Source organism: Nanorana parkeri, unplaced genomic scaffold, assembly GCF_000935625.1.
Source record: "Nanorana parkeri isolate BGI_ZX_2015 unplaced genomic scaffold, ASM93562v1 scaffold1323, whole genome shotgun sequence".
In the NCBI taxonomy this organism is placed as follows: domain Eukaryota; kingdom Metazoa; phylum Chordata; class Amphibia; order Anura; family Dicroglossidae; genus Nanorana; species Nanorana parkeri.
Window position 1 is genome coordinate 327,107 of NW_017307591.1, and position 22,898 is coordinate 350,004.

Here is a 22,898-nt window from a genome sequence, read left to right on the forward strand (position 1 = left end):
TATATATATATATATATATCTATAGTGATTTTTACTCTTAAATAAGAACTCCAGGAATGTAAAAAGTTAACCCTTGCAGTGGGGCTGCCTTCAGCAATGAGTGCTCCTCTCTCCCCCTGTGCTCCAGCTGTGGTATGTCCCTTGGTGTCCTCGCGTCTAATGCAGGTGAATCGACTGCTTTAGACATGATGACATCAGCAAGGCTTAGACTGTCAGAACCTGGGGGGAGAAGAGGCTGCGGGGACTGGTATAGCTTTTTAGTTTTTTGTTCAGGCTGCAACGCTGAGTGAAAAAAAATCTTGTCAGATTCCTCCATCCACGCTAACAGCATACTCTCTCATTGAGTACATTGTATTCTGACAGTATTTTGTGCTATTGATTGTTTATGGGTTTGTTTTATTGTTTTTCAGTGAAGAACTACGAAAAGAAGCACGTCAGCTGAAACGGGAACTAAATGCAGCCAAAAGAAAAAAGGAAGATGAAGCAAAAGAGACTCAAAGCGCAAATGATGCCAAAGAAGGTGCACACATAAACACACCCATATATATATACATATACAAATATCAGGAAGTGTTGTAAGATATAGCAAGCAAGAAGCAATACACTTTTATTGTTCTGATAAATAATAATAGTAATATTAGGTTGCCAGATTATAAGCTCCTGGCTTCTGCTGGTTCTCAGAACTCAAACAAATCTGCAGCAGCACATTTTCTCTATCAGAAGGCAAAGCTGCTAATTGGCTGGCTTTCACTAGACATCATTTAGAACAGTGAAAATGAAAAGTTTAGCTTTAAAATAACGCTTTGGGTCTGTTTTAATCATTTCATTATTTGATGATTTATGCCTTTTTTACGTTCCTTTTAAATATTATAAGAAGCATATCAGCTGTGAGGCGGTATGAATTTTGTAGTATAGCTTCAATATACAGATACAAATTAAAACAAGATTTCATGGAATGCATGACCCTAGTTGCATAGAATATGGCACTCCTGGCAATGTCATTTTTACTTAAAGGAATATCAGGGGTGCATTGTCCTTCCCACAATGGTGAGGGGAATAAAAAGCAGCAACACAACACAGATGTTTCACTTTAGTCATTAATACACTTAGCTGTAAGAATAGCTTATTTGTTTTTGTTTTGTTTTTTAAAACCTTTGCTTTATATAATTGTTGCTCAGAGTCAGGGGCATATGCTGGCTCTGAGTACTGGGACACATCTTTTGCAGGGTGTCCCAGGTCCTGAGGTCATGACTGCCTGACATTTTTTTGTGGAGCTCTGCAGTGCCTGTGGCATTAGCATTGCAGCATGTTCTCCCTGTGCTTGCGTGGGTTTCCTCCGGGTACTCCGGTTTCCTCCCAAACTCCAAAGGCATGCTAGAAGGTAAATTGGTTCCTATCTAAAATGCCTTGTAAGTATGCATGTGATCTAGGGAACTTCGACTGTAAGCCCCTTGAGTGCAGGGACTGATGTGAATGTATGCTATGTAAAAGCGCTGCGTAAATTGTCAGCGCTATATAAATACCTGTAGTAATAATAATACTTCTTCCTGCCTGTCAGCAGCAGTTCAGAGTTGAGGAAGGCTTTTTTTTTTATCTCTTACCCTGCTCCAGTCACATGACACAGCCGAAGGGAGGACTTCCCCTCACTCTGTTGCATCAGAGGTTCAGGGGGGAAAGTTTTCTTAGTAGAGTCTGTAATGGGGGAAGGGGTCTGTATTAAGAGGGTATGCTGGAAAGGGGGTGTCTGTCCTAAAACAGTCGTTGGTGGGGGGCGGCGTCTGTGCTTTTGTGCCCTGTTTTGAGAGGATATTTGGGCTTGGGGTGATTAGAACTGGCAGGAAGGGGTAATTTATGTTTTGAACTAGCCTGTATGTTAAAGGAGAACTATGGGGTTAAGGCTTTTCCCCATAGTTCTCCTTAGGGTAATGGGAGGGCACAAACTAGCGTCCTCCCGTCACCCTAGGCTCAGTATACCGCGAGCTGTATCTCGCGGTATATTGAGACGCCGCAGTATACCGCGAGCTACTGCTTGCGGTATACTGAGATGCCGCAGCTGAAGCGGATCTCGACAATTATGCCGTGATCCGCCCAACTGCGTGACTGACAGCTGGCTCTGCCTATCTAGAGGCAGAGCCAGCTGTACACGCCCCCTCCACCGTCCGTTCCGCCAGCCAGCGCTGGCGGATCGAAGCGTGGAAATCCAGCCCCTCCCCTGTCACGGCAGAGAGCGGTGACAGGATCGAGAGGTGAGCGAATGCCGGTATGTGTTCGCTCACCTCCCGATCTACTGAGCCGACCTGTGACAGTCTCATTGTCACAGGTCGGCTAGAACTATGAGGTGAGTGAAAAGCACTCACCTCATAGTTTTCCTTTAAACACATCTGACCCCTGCACTCTGTGTGTTACATCTTCCTGACCCCTGCACTCTGTGTGTTACATATTCCTGACCCCTGCACTTTGTATGTTATGTACTGGTGATCAATGCACTTTGCACGTTACATACTCCTGACCCCTGCACTCCCTGTGATATCCACTCATGACCCCTGCACTCTGAGATGCCCACTACTGACCCTGGTACTTTTTGTGACACTACCGCCTGACCACTGCACTCTGTGATTAATGCAGTCCTAACAACCCCTGTACCCTGTGCGTTACCCACCCATGACCCCTGTACTCTGTGCATTACACACTCTTGAGCCCTGCACATTGTGTTATATGCATTCTGTGTGTTATGCATGCCTGGTCCCTGCCTTCTGTGTGTTGCACACTCTTGGCAACTGCTGTCTGCATTACACACTTCTGAGCCCTGCACTGTATTGATGTTGTACATTTCATACTCCTAATCACTGCAATCTGCATGCTAGGCTCTATTTGACATACTCCTGATCACTGTACTTTAACTACAATATATACTCATGAAGTTCTTCTTTAAAGTAGGCTGTGTGCCTAAAAGCATATGTAAGAAAAGAGTTTTATTTTTAAAAATGAGTGTGCTGATGTTTGTAGATTTTCACTTGTGGCTCAGCTGTTAAAGTATGTTTTGTAGGCAAATGGACTGTAGAATAGGTGTGCCCTGTGTACAAGTGGCTGATGGCAATTTGCCCACACCCACTAGTTCCTTATTCTTTTCTTCTCTTCTGGGTGCCCACAGGTGCCCCAGGGTCTTTCACAATGCTAGTAATGCCCCTGCCCAGAGTGATGAGGGAATGTTTTATTGATTATGCATCTATATATTTTAGGCGTTCCCTAAAGACTCATCTCTTCAGGGAAGCCTATCCCACCTCAACCTAACCACTGAACCTTCACATTCTCACATAATTCATTCCCACAGCTACCACAGCTACCTCCTCATGTATCATTTCCCCCTCCTCTTTCAGATTGTAAGCCCTCAGGGGCAGGGCCCTCCTTACCATCTTGTCTTGAATTGTATTGTAACTGTAATGTCTTCCTTATATTGTAAAGCGCTGCGCAAACTGTTGGCGCTATATAAATACTATGTAATAATAATAATCTATATGATTATATGACCAGATTATGTCTTCATTTCTATGGTGTTCTAATGGACCATGATGAAATATATATACAGTCAATGGTTCATCCTTCCTTGAAAGGGATAAAACTGATTGCAGATCTCTTCATTTGCGCAAGTGGCTATTGCTGCTGCCAAAATGCTGTCATTGCCTTTCTTGAAATAGATTATTTTTCTTTGTGCGACATTTACTGAAGGGTTGCCAAAAATTACATCAAACACCATTCATTTAACCACCACATTTCCTTAACATTTTGTAACACTTGATCAGATATTTAAAGAGATAGAACCTTTTCACAACTTTCCAGTAAAAAAAACTGTCAATACGGATATATAACTTAGGTCAGTGTGGAAGAGCATTATTAGCCTTCTCAAGTGATGTATAATCTAAATGAAGCCAGTCATTCCTCACTTTTTTAATTTGAGGGGTTTTCTACTCGTAACAATAAACATAATTAACTAATGTTTAGCTTTAGAGTACTTTTTGAGACATCTGCCCCAGGAATGCTGTCCTTTCTTGGATAGTGCAGTGACCCATGGGATTTGGCCTTTATTATATTGGCCTGACATGCCTTTACCCACAAGCCACCTCTTTTTTTTTTTTTAGAGAAACGTGTTTGTATTTTGTATGTGTGTTGGAGAGTTACAAGAACTTTTCCTTGGTCATTAATCTCCAATGTAAATACAGAGCCAGGTGTAAAGGAGAGAGAGAACAGAATGCTGAAACCTAAGTTAAAAGACTTTACTGCTGGTCACCTGAATTTTGAAGATTAATTGTTGCAGAGTGTCTGCAACTACAGAATTCAGTATGGTCTTGTTTCAAAACATATTTACTGCTTGTTATAAATATGAAAATCTTTTGAATGCTTATAGTTTAGCCATTTCTACTTTTGTAGGTACTGATCCACCAGGGGCACTGTCTGACATCTTCCTATTTGGGCAGTATGATACTTAAAAAAAACATTGACTGTGGCATTTACTCACAAGGCTACCAGGCAAATTGACATTCTAACTCTATGAGCATACAAGACCATTCAACAACACATTAAACTTGTATGGAAAAGTTATTTTTTTCAACTCTTTATTCTCAGAGGATGTCTGATAAATGTATTGTTAACCATAAATACTATACCATACTTTTCCAAATGGTGGTGTTCCTTGTTTTAAAATCATGTTTTCACTTGATATTTCTATGGCTTACTATACTCATCCGCCCTCCCATACGTGCCATACCCATCCTAGGTTTTTTCACCAATGTGTTGATTTCTACTTCAGTGATTTGATATGGATAACAAGACAAAACATGACTGATATCTGTACAAACATTTGAAAAATACATTGACCTTACAAGTCTAAAATTTCAATCCATAAACTTCTATATATCCATCTTTTTCTTTTCACTTTCACTGGCTCTTGAGTATTCAACTTACCCTGTTTCCCCGAAAATAAGACCTACCCCGAAAATAAGGCCTAGTACTATTTTTGGGAATTGCTCAAATATAAGACCTACCCCGAAAATAAGACCTAGTTGTGACCATTGCCAGGGCCGGTGGTGGCATAAGGGGGAACTTGAAGACCCGTGGGTGAGAATCAACGGTGCCAATGAAGCCATTGGCAGCGGAGGGAGCAGAGCCGCATAAGCCGATGCCTCCTCTATAGCGCCGGCTCCTGTCACTGGCGGAGTGATACAATGCACTGTGCCTGTGAGGAATCGATAGTGAAAGCGCGCTTCGCTCATTCTGGCCAGCGATTGGTTACCAAATTGCTCTTGGAAAGGGACGGCACCCTTGCCCTGATCACCCTATTTTTGAATTTGCCATTTTGGATTATTTAATTAGAATTTGCATTAATTTTGGATTGTTGTATATCAAAAAAAAAAAAAGACCTACCCCGAAAATAAGACCTAGAGTGTTTTTTTGAGCCAAAAAAAATATAAGACAGTGTCATATTTTCGGGGAAACACAGTACCTAGGCTTAGAAGAAAGACAGCAAACAATATTCTTGAGTAAAATATGTTTTATTATATTATGATCTTTAGTATCCACAAGTACAAGTACAGAAAAATAACGGTTGATAGTGTGCTCTTGCGTTCCTTTTTGACTATATATGTATATTTAATTGCAAATCAGACGTTGTCAGCCCTGCCTACTTCATTACTGATGGATTACAAAGAACACAGAGCGCTCCTCATCTCTATTATCTCTTTGTGTGCGCAGTCAGAAAGCACAGGAAGTTATCAGCTCACAAGTTTTCTGGCAAAATCAACAGACATTTTTGTACTTATAAAACAGATATAACCTAATGCTTTCAATGGTATAGTAAGCAGACCAAGAGAGCAAATAACATAAGTTCATTGTTAGGGTTTTGCATACAAGCAATATTGGATTACATATGGGGAAAAAACATTTTTGTTCACCATCTACTCTAGTACTGCCTGGCATTTTTGTTTTTAATATATTGAAACTCCTTGTTTCAGCATATTAAATAGACCCTAACAGAATGGAAATTCATTTCCTTCTGGCTTTATAAGGATTGGCAGGGGCCACACAAATCAAACTCCCAATGACTGGATGTTCCCTATGGTTTCCTAGGCAATCCAAAGGCCTAATGTAAGTCTGGGTAAGCAAAGTACATGGATTATAACCCTGCATGTTCACATATTTAATGATAGGTGCAGAATATCTGTTTCCCATTAATCAAGCCCCAAACTATGTTCACATTGATTCCCTTGACAGGCTCAGCTGTTTAGATGTTTACACATGTACCAAGACTTGTCTCTGGGCATCATGAAGGATATCATTTGGAAGCCCTAGTTGGGTTTTTGATCAACTCTATGATATCTGATTACCTGTGGCTATATAACCAATCCAAACATACATAAGACGCATCAATTAAAGTGTCCATAAAAGGAACTAACTTTGTTATCTTATAGCCACCAACCAGAGGAAAACCAAGTTGGAGAATGAGAGCTCAAAGGCTATTGTCAAAAGGGAAATACAGCTTTATTTCAGGTGCATTCAGCTTGTGTTTGAGATCAGTTTGACATGCTTCTAAGATCAAGTCCATTGACTGATGCACTTTGACTTCAGTAGACCACCTTCTGGCCTGCTTCTAAGCTATATCAACCTGCTACAAGCTATAAAGCAAGATATGAATAAATGCCCATGGGCTCAGACTTTTAATTGTGATGGATTTCTGTGAGATAATACAGACAGTTCTTGCATTAGACACCTCAAAAAGACATGAAGCTGTGTGGCTTTCATTTGATTTAAGTGTATTTAATCTTCTTTTGTTTTGAGTTTGCTGATGCTTGGGGACACTATAATGATCTTATTCACAATAGACCCCAATAGCATCTTTGTAACAACTGCCTGCTAACCCCCCCCCCTCGTTGGCAGGAGTGCAGTAGAGGCGTTACTCCTCTGTATTGTACAGTCTGCCTTGGCTTTGTTCATGATTCCTTTCTTTACATTAGGCAGCTTTTAGCTTGCCCATAAATACATTTTGAATATGGCATACATTACACATATGCACTACTGTATACTTTATTTATTTATTTAGTATTGTTACATGGTTATTATTTTTTTTCTGTGTTCCCTTTAATGCTGCGGAAGATAGGGGTTTATCCTTTAATTATTCTGCCAAGTTCTTTAGTAATTTAAAGCTTTATCAGTCTGAATCGTGACCAAGACAGTTATGTTAATCTTGGTGCCATACATTGTACATCACCTAATTTATTTCAGCCTCCTGGCTACAGAAAATTGGCTTTGATGTTTCATAATGTAAAAAATATGTTGAATTTCCTGTAATATTTGAATGCCCAGGATTCAAACTGGCATTGACATTTTGCTGTCCTTATTTTTTTTTTTATACCTTCATAGAGGGTATATAAATGACAAGACCAGATGTTTTTTTCTGTTATTATATGGGCACAGAGAATTGGTTTCCATTATACAAAGTTACACAATTTAAAAGATTTGGTCTCTCTCACAAGTAGACTATTACTTTAAAACAAGGAATTCTTAATATGAGTAAATATGACGAGTTCATTCTCTTACAGACTCTCCAGCCAATATGCAGTTTCTGTAGCTACAGAGGTCAGTGAGCTTGTTTTAAAGCAACCCTGTCGTGGGTGGAATCAAAGCAGAATAAGCCTGTAATTGAAGCAAGTTTATAATTACCTTTTTGGCCGCTGGAATGCAGAATGTTTGCTCTCTTGCAGAGCTCAGTGAGGGTATGTTTCCACATTGCTTTGTGTGTGCAATAGTGTGTCCCCCACTGGCCACTGTGGTTTCTCCTGATGACTACTTTGTCCTCCAGCAACTAGGGTTCGGCAGGAGGAAACACAGCAGTCAGCAGAGGAAACGCTATTTCACACACCTTGATGTGCTTCCCACTTGTACTTATCTTCAATCAGTTGATTACCCAGTCCAAAAGCGAGGTCTTGCCAGACAGTGCTTTATTCACCAACTTAAAAGGGTTCTAGGTCATCTGGCCTAGACCGCAGCTACTGGAACAGGTTGCTCACCAATCTATGATAAGTACTAGGGTGTACATTTAGCATGGAGAGAGGTAGGAGGTCAAACAAGCTGCCATGCAAAGGGTTGGCCCAGTTCTCTTGACTCAACTTAATTTCAAGCGATGTTTGGCCACATCAATCAACTATTGTCAAAGGGGCAGGTCTGAAAAATCTCATCCAAACAGTGACTGCAGCCAATTAGCTGCAGTCACAAGTTAAAGGATTTCTGACAATGGTACACCAGCCACTGGCATGTTTAAAAAAAGGTTTTTTTTTTTCTCGTTTAGCCCCACAGCAAGATAAGTGTATGGCCAGCTTTAAAGGGGAACTATGGGGTCAGGGCTTTTCCCCATAGTTCTCCTAAGGTTAACGGGAGGACACAAACTAGCGTCCTCCCGTCACCCTAAGCTCAGTAGCTCGCGGTATACTGAGACGCCGCAGCCGGGAGGGATCCCGACATTACTGACGAGATCCACCCAGCTGCAGGATTGACAGTTGGCTCTGCCTATCTAGAGGCAGAGCCAGCTGTGCCCGCCCATTCCCCCATCCGTTCCGCCAGTCAGCACTGGAGGATCGGACAGGAGAGGCGGGAATCCCTGCAGGGAGTCGTGAGTGACAGTCACGGCTCTTTGCAGGGATAGATCGAGAAGTGAGCGAGCGACGCTATGTGTTCGCTCACTTCCCCATCTATTGAGCCGACCTGTGACAGTTTCATTGTCACAGGTTGGCTAGAACTATAAGGCTGAGTGATTTTCACTCGCCTCATAATTCTCCTTTTAATCTAAATTTAAGTATGTTTTTGACCCATGTCAGGCTTTAATTGCTCTGTCCATCTGTTAGGGAGACGTTCTCTCTCTTAGTCCTGGTGACCGTTATCACTGGGACTGAAAGTGTGGCTGTTATCTGAAGCAAGTAGAGGGAAAATCAGTGGTTTAGTGACATCTGTCTATGAGGGGATTTTCTTCACTTTGGAGAGATTCCCACTTATTGCTTGTGCCTACAGGGCAAGAAGTGAAAGGGAAGTCTCCTAATGGGATTCATAAGGCAAAAAAAGTAGAAAACTGACAGGGGTTGTTACTTTTTCCTATGGAAACTAAATTGATAATGTAAAGTTTTTGCTTTAGGTATACTTCAAGTAACTTCATTCTAATGTCCCTGCAAAGAGACCATTTTAATCTGTTGATATGAAGCTGGGGGTAGCTATAGAATAGATAATTATGGATAATAACTTTCTTGCAAATTATTGAATATTCACTTGGAAATAATACACATTTTGTTTCACCTCATTGACTAAAGGTGGCCATACATGGGCGTGGCCGCGATGTGAGCCTGAGTGCACGTGTTCAGTGAAGCTCTGTTGCCTCCGCTCGTGACATCCTGTTCTTCTCCTGCCTACCGCTCTATCTGGCAGCACCCGATCCTCTCTCCTGTGCGGGACTTACCGGGGAGCAGATCTATGTCCGCCAAGTCCCGCAGACGTGCCGCTTCACAAAGGAAATCCACCCGGAACGCAAAGGGTAAGGGGAAGGCCGGCGCCATCTTGGATTCCCCTGTACTCGTTCCTGAGTGGCCATACATTGTGCGAATTTCGGCCAGTGCTTGAGGAACCGGCTGAAATTCACACAGTGGGTGCTGCTGTCAGCACCCTTTCGACTGGCATCCCTTGATCAGCCGGTTGGAAAATCTTTGTACAATCAGAGTCGGCAGCCAGCGGCGGTGGCCGCTGTCAAAATGCAAAAAAAAACAGGAGGCATTCCTTGATTTTTTGTGTGGCCTATGGGTTGAACAAATACAATTAGGGCTGCAACTAACGATTATATTCATAATCGATTAGTTGGTTGATTATTGTTTCCGATTATTGTGGACTTAGTCCATTAGTTGTTTCAGCGCTAAAAACAATAGACCAGTGTTTTGGCACCTTAAGATAAGTGAAAATTCACGTTGCAGAGTGAAAAATTCACTTTGATAGTGAAGATGCTGTACTGCATTAATAACCCCATTGTCTCTGTTATTGAGTGTGAGATCAGGGATTTCACAGGCAGCAACTCTCCTTAAAACTCCAGTATAAAGTGTCAGCCTCAGACAATGCCAGTAATGCTAATTAAGGGGGGACATTTAAATCTTGTGAAAATAATTAAAGTAAATGGCAAGGCATGATGCTGAAGCGCATCCTATCAAATTCTAAAGCTAGTCCAAAGAATTTAAGAGCATCAGCGTACAAAATGCACTAAAATACCTTATTTTAGGGCTTTCAGATGTGGTCACATGACCACAGAACCTTCCTGCATCCTGATCCATCTGTGACTGGTGAGCAGGGGACTAAGAGGGTGTTGATTTTCACAGGTGACCAACTTCAATTTCCAGGTTGAAAGACAACCCGGCTGATTTCAGCAGTGCACAGCTAGTGTTGGCCCTCTGAAAGAAATTATAGTATGAGCATCCAACTGGCAGCATGAGCAGGTACATTTATATGGAAGACCTGCAAAACTAAGGGAGTAGTTTGACTGAAGAATACTTGTAATTCACTTTGCACATGTTCATTTTTAGATTTGCATGGAGACTCACTTTAAGGACAATATTTAGATTCCTGTCTAACCACAATCATTTAGGTCCACTTTAAGGCCAACAACTTACACTGAGAGCTCACCAGGAGAGAGCAGACTTACCCATAGCAATGACTTCAATACTATGCGCTGCTCCTTCATTGTTGGATTTGGGTGGAGCTGTGACCAAGATGTATTACTATACAGCAGTAGGGAAAAAGGAAAGCCTCTGACCTGGCTATGCTGAATATCAGGGGTGCCTAGATCACAAGACTGGCTAAGCAGTATTACAAATCTTTTGGCAGGTAGCGAGTTTACTTGCATGTATTTCAACTGTAATAATCTGTTTGGAGTTTAGCTTTAAACTAATATTAAACTCCCAAACATTTTTCAGTAATTAATCCAGATCATACAAATATATATTGCCAATATACAATACGATACAATATACATTCTTTAAATTTTTGCACCAAACACATTCATCCTGTTTCCAAACGGCTGGCTCCAACTCTTTCAGCTCGGCTTACTGTTCCAACTTCCTGTTCAATACAAGATCACAAAGGACAAAGCAGTCTTTAATAGTTCATCTACTAGCTTAGAGAATGATATTCTGCCTTACCCTGCTGTGCCTGTGTGTTTATGGAGACACACACAGCTTACTAGCACACACAAGGGTGACTCCATAGAACCCTGTAAGGGAAAGGAGCCACCCTAAGGCTGGGTTCACACCTGGGCGTTTTTCAGCGCTGATCGAAGCGCTGAAAAACGCTCAAGAAGTGAAATCCCATTAATCCCTATGGGCATGTTTCGCACCTGGGCGTATTTCAGCCGGTTTTGTCGCGCTTAAAAACGCCCTGCGAGCAGAAAAGTATTTGAGCTTCTTTTCGCGTGTAGGGGCAGATTTCAGCGCCTATTAAGAACGCCCAGGTGTGAACCTAGCCTAAAACAGGATATCAGGGCCAGTGCTCAGGGGACCAGCTGATTCTTCAGAAAGCTAAAACTTTTAGAAATCAAGAAGCGGCATCCACTGGAATTGATTTAATCAGCATCTGAAATAGATCCAAACATTTTACATTTTAATTTCACTTTAAATATTTTATTTTAATGCCTACCAAGTATGACTACATTTTTGTCCATGATGGTGCTATAGTTTTTTTTAGTTTTTTAGTTTTTTTTAGTAGGTATAGCCCTTAGTAATATACAGTAACCAATGTGGCAATCAAACCGCTTACCCCAACTACTTCTCCTACTCACTCACTGATTGGGTTTCATATGCTTGCCATATTACATGGGAATTAACTCCAGTATTAATATTCAAAGTCACTGCTACTCTTCGTGGTTTCTGAATAGTCATGAACATCTGGTGGGAACAGTATTGCATACATTCATGCTTGGTTTACCTGGAAACCTAAAATGCTTATAAGTTGGACATCTTGCAACATCTGGTAAGCAGACTTGTACGCTTAGTGACACACTGATACAATCTGTGCTCCACTGTTCACGATACTTACATGCTAAAGTATAACAACCACAAAACATGGACGAAAGGAAGGGGGGTCTTAAAAGGCGCAGTCTGACTCAGGCTCTTTTCTAGTATCTCATTTATCACTGCATTTGCTGCAGTTTTTGATGGATCTGATACATATGCAACTGGAATCCTAAACAGCTGGCTGCACTTTGTTTGTGCATTTTATGGTCTACTTTAAAAGAAATCTGTCATGGGAGAATCATGAAGGCAGTCATTGCTGAGCTCTTCTGAAAATGCTAGTTGTCTGCTTCTCATGTTGGCTCTTTTGCTTCAATACTTTAAATCACTGGCCCAGAACAAGTAAGATACGGAATTATAAATTATCTTCCACTTACCTAATCTGCATACTTTTCTGGATCTTATACAGGAAGCCAGAAGAAAAGCCAGTGAACCTGGCAACTAATATTTTCAAACGGAAGTCATCAATGTTGGCCTCCATTTTTATCTTAGATTGGGTTTACTTTATTTTAAGGTTTACCTTCCATTACCCGAACACTCCTGACAGGTTCCAGCGGTACAATGCAGACTACAAATCATATATTCCTTTTAGATGCATTTTTATGCAACCAGGATGCTTTAATCCTGGGCTGTAAATTTTGACACTTTTTGGGATGGAAAGGGTTGGGACTCTCACCTTCCACTACCTGCATGTTCTTATCTTATCACCTTCCACTACCTGCATGACTGTGATGGCCAGCATTACATGCCAATATCAACATGAGAGGTGGGATCTGCAGGGCTACCAAGAACATTACCTGAGTGTGCTGAAACTTGTTGGTTACAACACAAAGATTGGCAGCTGTATAATCTTGCATCTAAACATGTGCTCAGTCATTTCTGAATCCAGTTGAAGTAATGAACAAGAACTACAGTTCATGTCCCATCTCAACATATCACTGTGTCCAGCCATGGAGGGACTACAAGAGCCTAGCACATCTGGCAGGCCCTTCCATGACCCTTTGCAGCTGGAGAGTCGCAAGCTGTCTTATGCCGACTACAAACAATACACTTTTTTTATTTTATTGCAATCATAATTTCGTTTTTATGATTTTTCATTGGCTTTTCCATAGCACCATATTTTCAAGTCCAAGGCAGAAATCAAAGAGGTAGCTCTAAGTTGGGTTCTTGCAGAGGCTTGGTTATCCATGTTGGTGTTCTAGCGGTGCCATTAATGTCTTTTGTGGGGGTTTTTTTTCCTACAGGCTTAATAATAGCTTAAAACATTCAATGCCATTTTCTGGTGAATGGTCCCTTATCTTTTGCTAAAAATATCAGTGTTGACCTTTCTTGTAAAAAGGTTTGCTTCTAAACCTCCTGCTTATTAATGGTCATGATTGAATGAATATAACCTTTTTACAATACAAGTTTTAAAAATGTATTTCCTTTTTTATTGTCTGGTGAATGAGATATTTCATATTAATATTTTGTATTTTTACCCACCCTGTTGAGCTAAATTTACATGCACTAGTGAATGAGTTTGCTTAGGGACTCATTCCATATGAATGGCTCATTTTTAAGTTTCAATGAGTCAAATGCTGAGTAAAACACAGCTCACACCCCTCCTTCCTAGCTCCTCTAAGGCCTGGTTCACACCTGAGCTGTTTCTGCGCAAAAACACGCAAAAAACAAAAGGCAATGCATTTTAGTGGGGCTTATTCACACCTGTGTGCTCATACGTGCAGACAGCAGCATGCAAAAAAACTACATACACGATTGTCTGGTTGGTTGTTGCACGTTGTAATTGTGGTTATAGCCGCAAACGCGTGTCTAATTCTATTCAAAGGAGGCTGTTTACACCTTTGCATTGCGTCATGCAGGCGAAATCGACTGTTACGCAAAAAAGTGCAGGAGCTATTTTCGGGAGTTTGTCACACAGTTTTGGTCCCATAGACATCTCTATGCAGAGGGGACTGCACGATTTCAGGTTCCGCAATGCACCCCACCTCCCCCCCATCAACGGAGGATGGCAGGGTTAGTTTTATTTTTTTTACTTTTGTATCACTTTTTTTTTTTTACATTTTTAGCTTATCGTTTACTTTTTTTTTAATAATTTTTTTATCTTATTTTTTATAATTTTTTTTTTTCACTTAACTTTTTTGCTATCACACAGGAGCTAGCTAACAAGCCCCTGTGTGATAGCCTTTGGAGGTGACAGGTTCTCTTTATTGACCCTGCCACCTCCAATACAGGAGTTCTAGCACAGCCCTGTGCTGGAGCTCCTGTGGCAGCTGAGATGGGAAGAGCACAGTTCTCCCCTCTCACTGTATACAGGGAGCGGCAGGGTTAGTTTTAACCCTGCCGCTCTGCTCCCTGCATCGGCGGCCCGTGAGGAGAGACTCGGCGGGGGGAGGACGGAACCAGAGGAGAGAGGTTGGGCGGAGGGGGATTGGAAGATGGACAGGCTGCACACATTTTACACGTGATCGTGGCGACATCGCGGCTTCCGCACACTACATTTAGTCCTGCCTTCCCAAAGCAAGACTAAATGTATAAGGCGACTTAGCGCCCGGAACTTTATGTTCCGGGCCCGGTGATCGCGCAAAAAAATCCCAGCTAAAAAATCCAATCGCCTAGGAGAGAACCAGGCCTTAAAGGAGAACTATGGGGTTAAGGCTTTTCCCCATAGTTCTCCCGTCACCCTAGGCTCAGTATACTGCGAGCTGTATCTCGCGGTATATTGAGACGATGCAGTGTACCGCGAGCTACTGTTCGCGGTATACTGAGACGCCGCAGCTGAAGCGGATCCCGAAAATGATGCCGGGATCCGCCCAGCTGCGTGACTGACAGCTGGCTCTGCCTATCTAGAGGCAGAGCCAGCTGTACCCGCCCCCTTCCGTTCCGCCAGTCTGCGCTGGCGGATCTGAGCGGGGAGGGGGGAATCCAGCCCCTCCCCTGTTTACGGCATAAAGCCGTGACAGGATCGAGAGGTGAGCGAACGCAGGTATGTGTTCGCTCACCTCCCGATCTACTGAGCCGACCTGTGACAGTCTCATTGTCACAGGTCGGGTAGAACTATGAGGTGAGTGAAAAGCACTCACCTCATAGTTCTCCTTTAATTTTGTTAATGGGTGTTGTTCCTTGCATGGGCAACAAACTGGTTCACTTTAAGTCTGATATTCCTAGCAGACAAAAACCTTGTGAGTCTATCACTTATATTTTAGTCCATGTTACATCAGGGTAGAACTGTTTGTAGTGTTTTAACTATATAGCCATATAAGTATAGTTATCAAAGGTGGCTGGAAATAGGGCAGATTTTGGCTCTGTGTGTGTATGTTATTAATCATATTACTATGAGACATTTTAATTTTTCTAAAAGATATCCCTTTTGGCTAGGCTATTTGGCACATGTACCTCCAAAGAATGCCAGCTTACTATTTGAATTTTATTTTCTTATATATTGGCAGTATATTTACTTGTGTTGGCACGGCACCTCACTGACTTTGGCATGGACAATGTTAATCATTTAAGCTTAGTTCTTCCTGCTTCTTTTTCCCTCCCCACTTCTGCTTCTAAATAGCTGTGATAGTCCATCCTACTTCTGATGTATATAAAACCTTTGTATTGGCTTAGAAAAACGTGGCCATCACATGATGCTGTATAAAATGTCAGTTAATGGCAACAACATAGATCGCAAGATTTTTAGTTTGATATTTTTCATATATTTAAATCAGTTTACATGTTAGATGATTTAATGCAAGGTATATATTTAGATTATTTATCTAATGTGACTAGGCTATACATCCTGTTTGCCATATCATTTTAAAGTGGGGATGGCAAACTAAGCCAATATTACCTTCTTTTTTTTTGTAGCTGAAAGAACTGTGGCTAATAGCGCTCTGGACGAATATCTCAAGGGGAAGGAAAAATATGAAGACTGCAAGAAAAAGAATGCAGTGAAAGGCTCATCCAGAGAGCAACAGGTGATGTATTAAAAATATTTAATAAAATAATAGTCCAATATCCTATACATTTTGCATAAGAATGAAAACATCCAAAGAAAGTCCGCGTGTAAGATCGCAAAAAAGACAAAAAGGTGTACGTTTCTTGAATATTATTAGGCTGCTCCAAACCTAGGAACAGCCAATAATAACCTTAGTGCCACTGAACCTGACATTCTGATTCTGCTGCATGTCAGGTTCAGATGTCACTAAAGACTTGTGATTGTTCCCAGAACTGTGAAAACTATCACAGCTGTCAAAACTGTGATAGCAGAGCGGTTCACACTACTCTGTTATCACTGTCAGTCACTCGACCTCTGACAGCGATGCGGTATCTGTAAAAGCTTAATTCTTTCAATAATGGCTGTATCAATACTGAGCTATCCATTAATGAACGGTAACCGCTGATCTCAGGAGTTACCGGCTTTTTACAGCTCCAAATAGCTGATCACGCACAGTGCAAGTGATCAGTCATTTGGGCACTTCATGATGGGGACGTACATTGTACGTCTCCAGTCATGAAGGGGTTAAAGAGACAAAACCATGAGAAAATGTGCATGTATTGTACAGATGTATTGAACACTGTTGTTTTTCACTTTTATTTTGTTCAGACATACACTTTATGTATCAAGCGCAAGGACAAGGTAAAACAAATGCTGTCCATCTCTCCACTGCTTGTCCCATAAATGAAAATTAAAGTGGCAAAATGATGGCATTTAAGTCTACTTTAGGTGCCACAATTAATTTTTTTTTTTTTGCTTGAAATAAAATTAAGAACCAAACACCTGCTATATAGCTTTTTTGAATGACGTCAAATACCAAGCAATGTGTTGTGAATGGTTGGGGACATCAGTTTCGCCAATTACTCTAAAATGTAATATTCAAAATGTAAACGTTTGTACTGACAGGTAATTCTGGACATTGGCGCATGTTCAGTTTAAATTCAGTCTACTACTGTACAAACTAGGCAAGTGTTTGTAACTTCTAATGTAGATTAGCTTTAGTCACTACATATATTTATGCATTTGTGTTTATCAGCAAGTGATGTAACTGTGCAAAGCCCAACTGTTTTTTTGAGAAAATTTACATTATGTTAAAGAATTTATGAATAATTATTGATGCAATGCCTAATCATTCAGCTTATAAGACTTGAACGTGTTTACATTTTAGACACTGGCTCTTCTGGACCAGTTTAAGTCGAAGCTCACCCAAGCAATTTCTGAACCATCCAAAGAAAAAATAGTGTCTGATATAGAAGAAGATGATGACAAGGGATGGTAAGTGTTGCTTTGGTGTTAGCTAATCAAATAACAATGTACACTATATGACGTTAGGAGCAAATAACCGCTCTGGAAATAACCTATAATTTGTTTTAGGTCACACTGTTACAGTGTAAACCGCGATGTTCAAAACTGTCAGCTGTGTGTCTTTGGAACACCAGTAGTAATGGGTTTAAAAGAAAAATTCAAAAGCTGCAGTAATAGACAACCGCTACAGACAAACACATACACTCACGGGCCGCTTTATTAGGTACAGCTCTTCAACTGCTTGTTAACACAAATATCTAATCAGCTAATCATATGGCAGTAACTCAATACATGTAAGCATGGTCAAGATGGTCTGCTGAAGTTCAAACCGAGCATCAGAATGGGGAAGAAAGGGAAGGTAAGTGACTTTGAACGTGGCATGGTTTTTGGTGTCAGATGAGCTGGTTTAAGTATTTTAACAACTGCTGATCTACTGGAATTTTCATACACAACCATCTCTCGGGTTTACAGAGAATAATCTGAAAAAGAAAATACTCAGCTAGTGGCAGCTCTGTGGGCAAGAATACCTTGTTGATGTAAGAGGTCAGAGGAGAATAGCCAGCCTGGTTCAAGCTGATAGAAAGGCAACAGTAACTCACATATTATTATTATTACATAGTATTTATATAGCGCCAACAGTTTGCGCAGCGCTTTACAATGTAAGGAAGACATTACAATACAATTTAAGACAGGATGGTAAGGAGGGCCCTGCCCCTGAGGGCTTACAATCTGAAAGAAGGGGGAAATTATACATGAGGAGGTAGCTGTGTGGGGATGAATTGTTTGAGCATGTGATGGTTCACTACAGTTTGCAAGAGCTCACCAAAATTGTAAAAACGTTGCCTGGTCTGATGAGCCTCGATTTCTGTTGCGACATTCGGATGGTCGGGTCAGAATTTGATGTAAACAACATGAAAGCATGGATCCATCCTGCCTTGTATCACACGGTTCAGGCTGGTGGAGCTTCGCATCATGGATGTGCAGCCGACAAATCTGCAGCAACTGTGTGATGCTATCATGTCAGTATGGACCAAACTCTCTAAGGAATGCTTCCATCACCTTGTTGAATCAATGCCACGAAGAATTAAAGCAGTTCTGAAGACCAAAGGGGCCCAACCCAGTACTAGCAAGGTGTACCTAATAAAGTGGCCAGTGAGTGTATAATAAATGTACATCGTGGTAGACCCCATTGTTGGTTTACCTATTCAAATATTTTTCTTTTTTAGAGTATATTTAAACCCCAAACTTTTTAGTGGTAAGTGGTTAGAACCTTTGTCAGGTTTTGATTGCTAGAAGAATCTAGATAGGAGGTACTTGATCTTGGAATAGTCCAACAATCGATAGAGCGTGGTGATTAGTACACTTCATGGGTAACTGGTGTTGGGGGGGTGGGTTATTAAGGAGGGTGGACTATGGGAAGGATCGGACGCTGTACTTTGTGTGATGGTTGCAACACATGGTATTTTAACCCTTGCTCTGTACTTGTTAATCGAAGACCAAATCAGAGACCTCAGTTACTTATGTTATTTTGCCAAGACTTTTCAGCTGTGGATCAGGTCCTCTGAGCTGTGAGCACTTCACTAACCACCACACTCTGTTCCTGGATCCCCACTTTAGTAGGTTAGCTTGCTCTTTACAGGGAGTACATTGTCAAACTAAATGTCTTTTTAATGGAGGCTGCAATTGTGGTAGCAAGGAACCTGTTCTATATCATTGTGAAGGAGGTGACAGCCTCACGACTAGTATGCAGCTTATGAATTTCCTTTTTAAAAAGAAATTAAAGTGGAAACAGGACAATGGCTGTGTGATTTTTGGTGCACTGTGTACTAATGAAGGTAACAGCTGCTGCATTAGTCATGTGACAGGTTCACTTTACAGCATTATCCCAGAACCGCTTATGAACTTAAAGCAGAGTTTACATATTGCCATTTACCTTCTTGACCTCGAATGTCTTCTCTTTCTAGCAGTTTGCTGTTTGGACCTTCTGTGGATATTTTGCTATGGTACATTGCCTCATGTTAGATGTAAAAACATAACATAGGAAGTGTGCCTGGTTTTTGAATATTTATTTTCCCTGGTGTCTGCAGAAGAATGTGTTGGAACTGTGTTATGTTGTGCACAGCCTCCAGGGGAACCACTTTTCAGGACACATTTCAGCACGCTGCGGTAGTGCTAATTAAAGATAAACTTGATTGGTTAAGTATGCAGAAATCAGAGACGTTTTGGATTACCAGCCTCTTAGTAGCAACTAAGAAAATGTGCGTTGAAATTGTGGAGACTACATAACAAGGTATTAGTGCACTTTGTACAGTTGCTGCTGTTCTGTTCTGCCATCAGACCATTTCTAAAGTGTATATTTTGTGTTTCAATAGTACTTCCTTTGATTGTCAGCCTAGAGGTAGAATTACACATAGCCAAAGGTCTGAAATGACCTTTTAGATTTTGGCAGCAGAAGCATGAAATGGCACAAGGTTTTTCAGGAGCCAGACAAAAGCAAGTAACGGGCTGTGAAGTAGTTTAGTGATGTTTAATTATATTATTGAGGTACCCTGTATTCTGGAGTGATCTAAAGGGTTAATATGTGACTTTAGTAGCTGAGCTTATTATGTTTACAGTGGTGGACTGACTGCCCTGGTCTGATGGGGGTCATTCACTGATAGTGGTCTATGGTATAGCAAAACTATTTGTTAACCTTCTGCAATTGTTGCTATCATGTACTGTAACCCAGGGGAAAATATGTGTTTGTCATAGAAGGTGCAATCAAGAACACAGAAGTATTGCATGAGTTTAGGATTCTTTAATTGACGTATAAAGGATCATTGAGGGAGACAGGAACAGTTTATTACCTTGGAGATTAAAAAAATGTCTACTTTTCCATTAGTCCTTAGTCTTTTTTTAATACTGATTTAAAACTTTGCACTTCTGGCAATGTTTAAGTGTCAGGTAAGACTCAAGCCTATGAAACAGCTCCATCCTGAACGATGGTTGGGGAAACTGGATTCTTGTGGCTGGCAGCCGATGTGAAAACAGGTACATGTTATCACCCCTGTCGGATTGCCACAAAGTTCCATTGAAACTGGCTATGGCCTTCCAGGCAGTCCTCATGCATTTCAGGGAAGGACCACTTTGTGTTTCTATCTTCTCTCAAATCTGCCAATGCCACTTCCTTAATAGCACAGTCTGGTAATGATTATCAAACACCATTCACAATGTTTACAGAACACTTGGGTTGCTCACAGTTTTGCATAAAGAAACAGTTGAGAACTGAAAAAAAAATTGTGGAGACAACATTTCTCCTGTGACCCATGCCAAAAGCCCAGCTCTGCCAGAAATGCATAAAGTGATTTTGTTGTCAGTGATCTTATTTATTAAAAAATGTATCAATATGTATTAATATACAATATATTTTTAAGTATGTGTAGCAAGGACATATGACATTCTTATTACTCTATTGTCCCTTGAGGGACATGGGAACAGTATACTACAACAGTATACTACTATGGACAATATAGCATTGCCCATAGGAGAATGGAAACTGTAGGCCAGGCCAAGGGTATGTAGCCCTTCCCACACCAGTCATGCTTCAGCTTAGTCCAGTTTGCTTAGGTGGAGGAACGTTTCAGATGACTGCATAGTCCTGTAGGGAACCCCCTTTGCTTCTTTATAAGGGCAAGGGGATCATGTATTTGAGACTTTCTTTTCTGCTAAAGATGGTCTCCGCTTTTCATATCAACAAATATGTTTTGTTTTGTCATGCCTTGTTTTCCAATTCAGCAAATCACAAAGGAAGTTGTGCTACATTGTCTGGATGTTGTCCGGTCTATTCTGGTTTGACTGAAATCCACTGCATCTTTAAATAAGTCAGATTTCCTGTTTTTGAGTCTCTGGCTTCTAACTCCACCATTTCAAAGTAGATCTTCCAGACATACACCTTGAAGGATGAATGTCCCCTTTACTTGTTAAGGCTTACTACACTAGGGCAGTATGTGCCTCCTGGTATTTTTGATATCAGGTCTGTAAGGCTGCGACCAGATCCTCAGTTCACATCACGTTTTTCAAGATTAATGTTTCAGCCTTCACGTATGTTATTTTTGGTCACAAAGTTTTAAAATGGCCCAACGAGTTTTATGGGGGGTTTTTGGTCTTTCCTTAGTTTTCAGACACGGTGTCAGTTCTTTTTTTTTGGGGGGGGGGCGGTGCCCACCTCTTTTGCAGGTACTGCTTGTGGACATGCTAGGGTAATGCACTGTTCCTGTGTCCCTTAATGAACAACAGGGTAAACATAATCTTACATTAAGAGTACACAGGATGAAGTGTTCAGGTACATTGGGTGATGCTGCTGCCTTCAGGAGATTGGACACTGGCAAACAAAGCTGTAAGGACAGCCTAGTATAACCCCTCCCACTCAAAGCATGCCTAGTGTCCTAGGCAAACGCACATCTTCTCTCCTCTGAGAGAGTATATTTTCTTTACCTATATCAAGATTCTTTTTCTTTTAGCAAGATACTATGTAACTATGTAATTTTCTACAGTTTCTGCAGAGTCCAAAGGGGCACATTATACTGCCCTTTGGATTGGCTGATCCATGTTTTAGCTTTGGAGGTCATACCTGGACTCTGCTGGGAGGAAGCAGGGCCAGTCTGTAATGTGCCCTATGAGCACTGGGTTTTGCCGAAGGTGCTCACCTAGACAACAGTGTGTAAAGTGTTAGTAAACTACTTTATGGGTCAGGGCTTGTGCTGCTACTGCTAGCCGAAGCCTGTTCCTAAAGAGACCCGCTAAGGGTTATGCCCGTCGGATGGCTGCAGACTGCCTGGAATGGGTTTTGATTTCTGTGCCCTGCCTTGCACTTTCCAATCTACAATGCCTGTGGCTTAAGGGCACCTTTTGGACCAACACTGGAAAAGGAAAGGTCCCTGGGTTTCTGCTCAAACCTGTTTCAAGTTCTCAAAGCAAAAGGGGGCATTCACCCCATTTTGGCCCTAAAAGTTCTCAACTCCTTTGGGATAAAGAAATCATGCATAGAATTTACAAGGTCAGTCATTGTTTCACCTACTAACTAACTAAAGTAACTTTACTTTCCAATATAATAGCAATGCTAACACAAAACCTCTTTTTTATGGCAGCTGTTTTTCTTAAATTAGATAACTAGGCATCAATTCAAGTCTAAAATAGAACATAGATTCTTGAACTAGAGTAAAAACTCTAAAATAAATTGGTCATGGTGAGAGGTTTTATTTCTCCCTACTTCTTATTTTCCCTTTTGATTTTCCTTTCATCTATTTTTCTGTGCTATTTGTACACTACTATTGCCTGCTGTTCTATTTAGCACATACAAAACACCCTGAACTACATTTCTTTTTTTTTTATACATTATATGTTTTCCCCTTTGCTAGAAAAACATTAGTACGATGCCTTCAAATGTATTTATCCAGTATTTTTCCCAGTGTAGCAGAGAAATGAGCATTGCTTATTGTAACATTTGTGTGTAACAATTTTAAATTGCTGTGAATGTTACATCATTTTTTGGAGAC

General features: G+C 41.1%; 1 protein-coding gene across 1 annotated transcript in view; it reads left to right on the plus strand.

The window, feature by feature from the left end:
• CWC27 (CWC27 spliceosome associated protein homolog) overlaps positions 1–22,898 on the plus strand; it is a 157,823-nt gene that overhangs the window by 81,695 nt on the left and 53,230 nt on the right. The window contains exons 11-13 of the mRNA XM_018569332.1: positions 411–520; positions 15,930–16,039; positions 17,228–17,334. Of these exons, the coding sequence (XP_018424834.1) occupies positions 411–520; positions 15,930–16,039; positions 17,228–17,334 (327 nt within the window). The remainder of the gene's footprint in view (positions 1–410; positions 521–15,929; positions 16,040–17,227; positions 17,335–22,898) is intronic.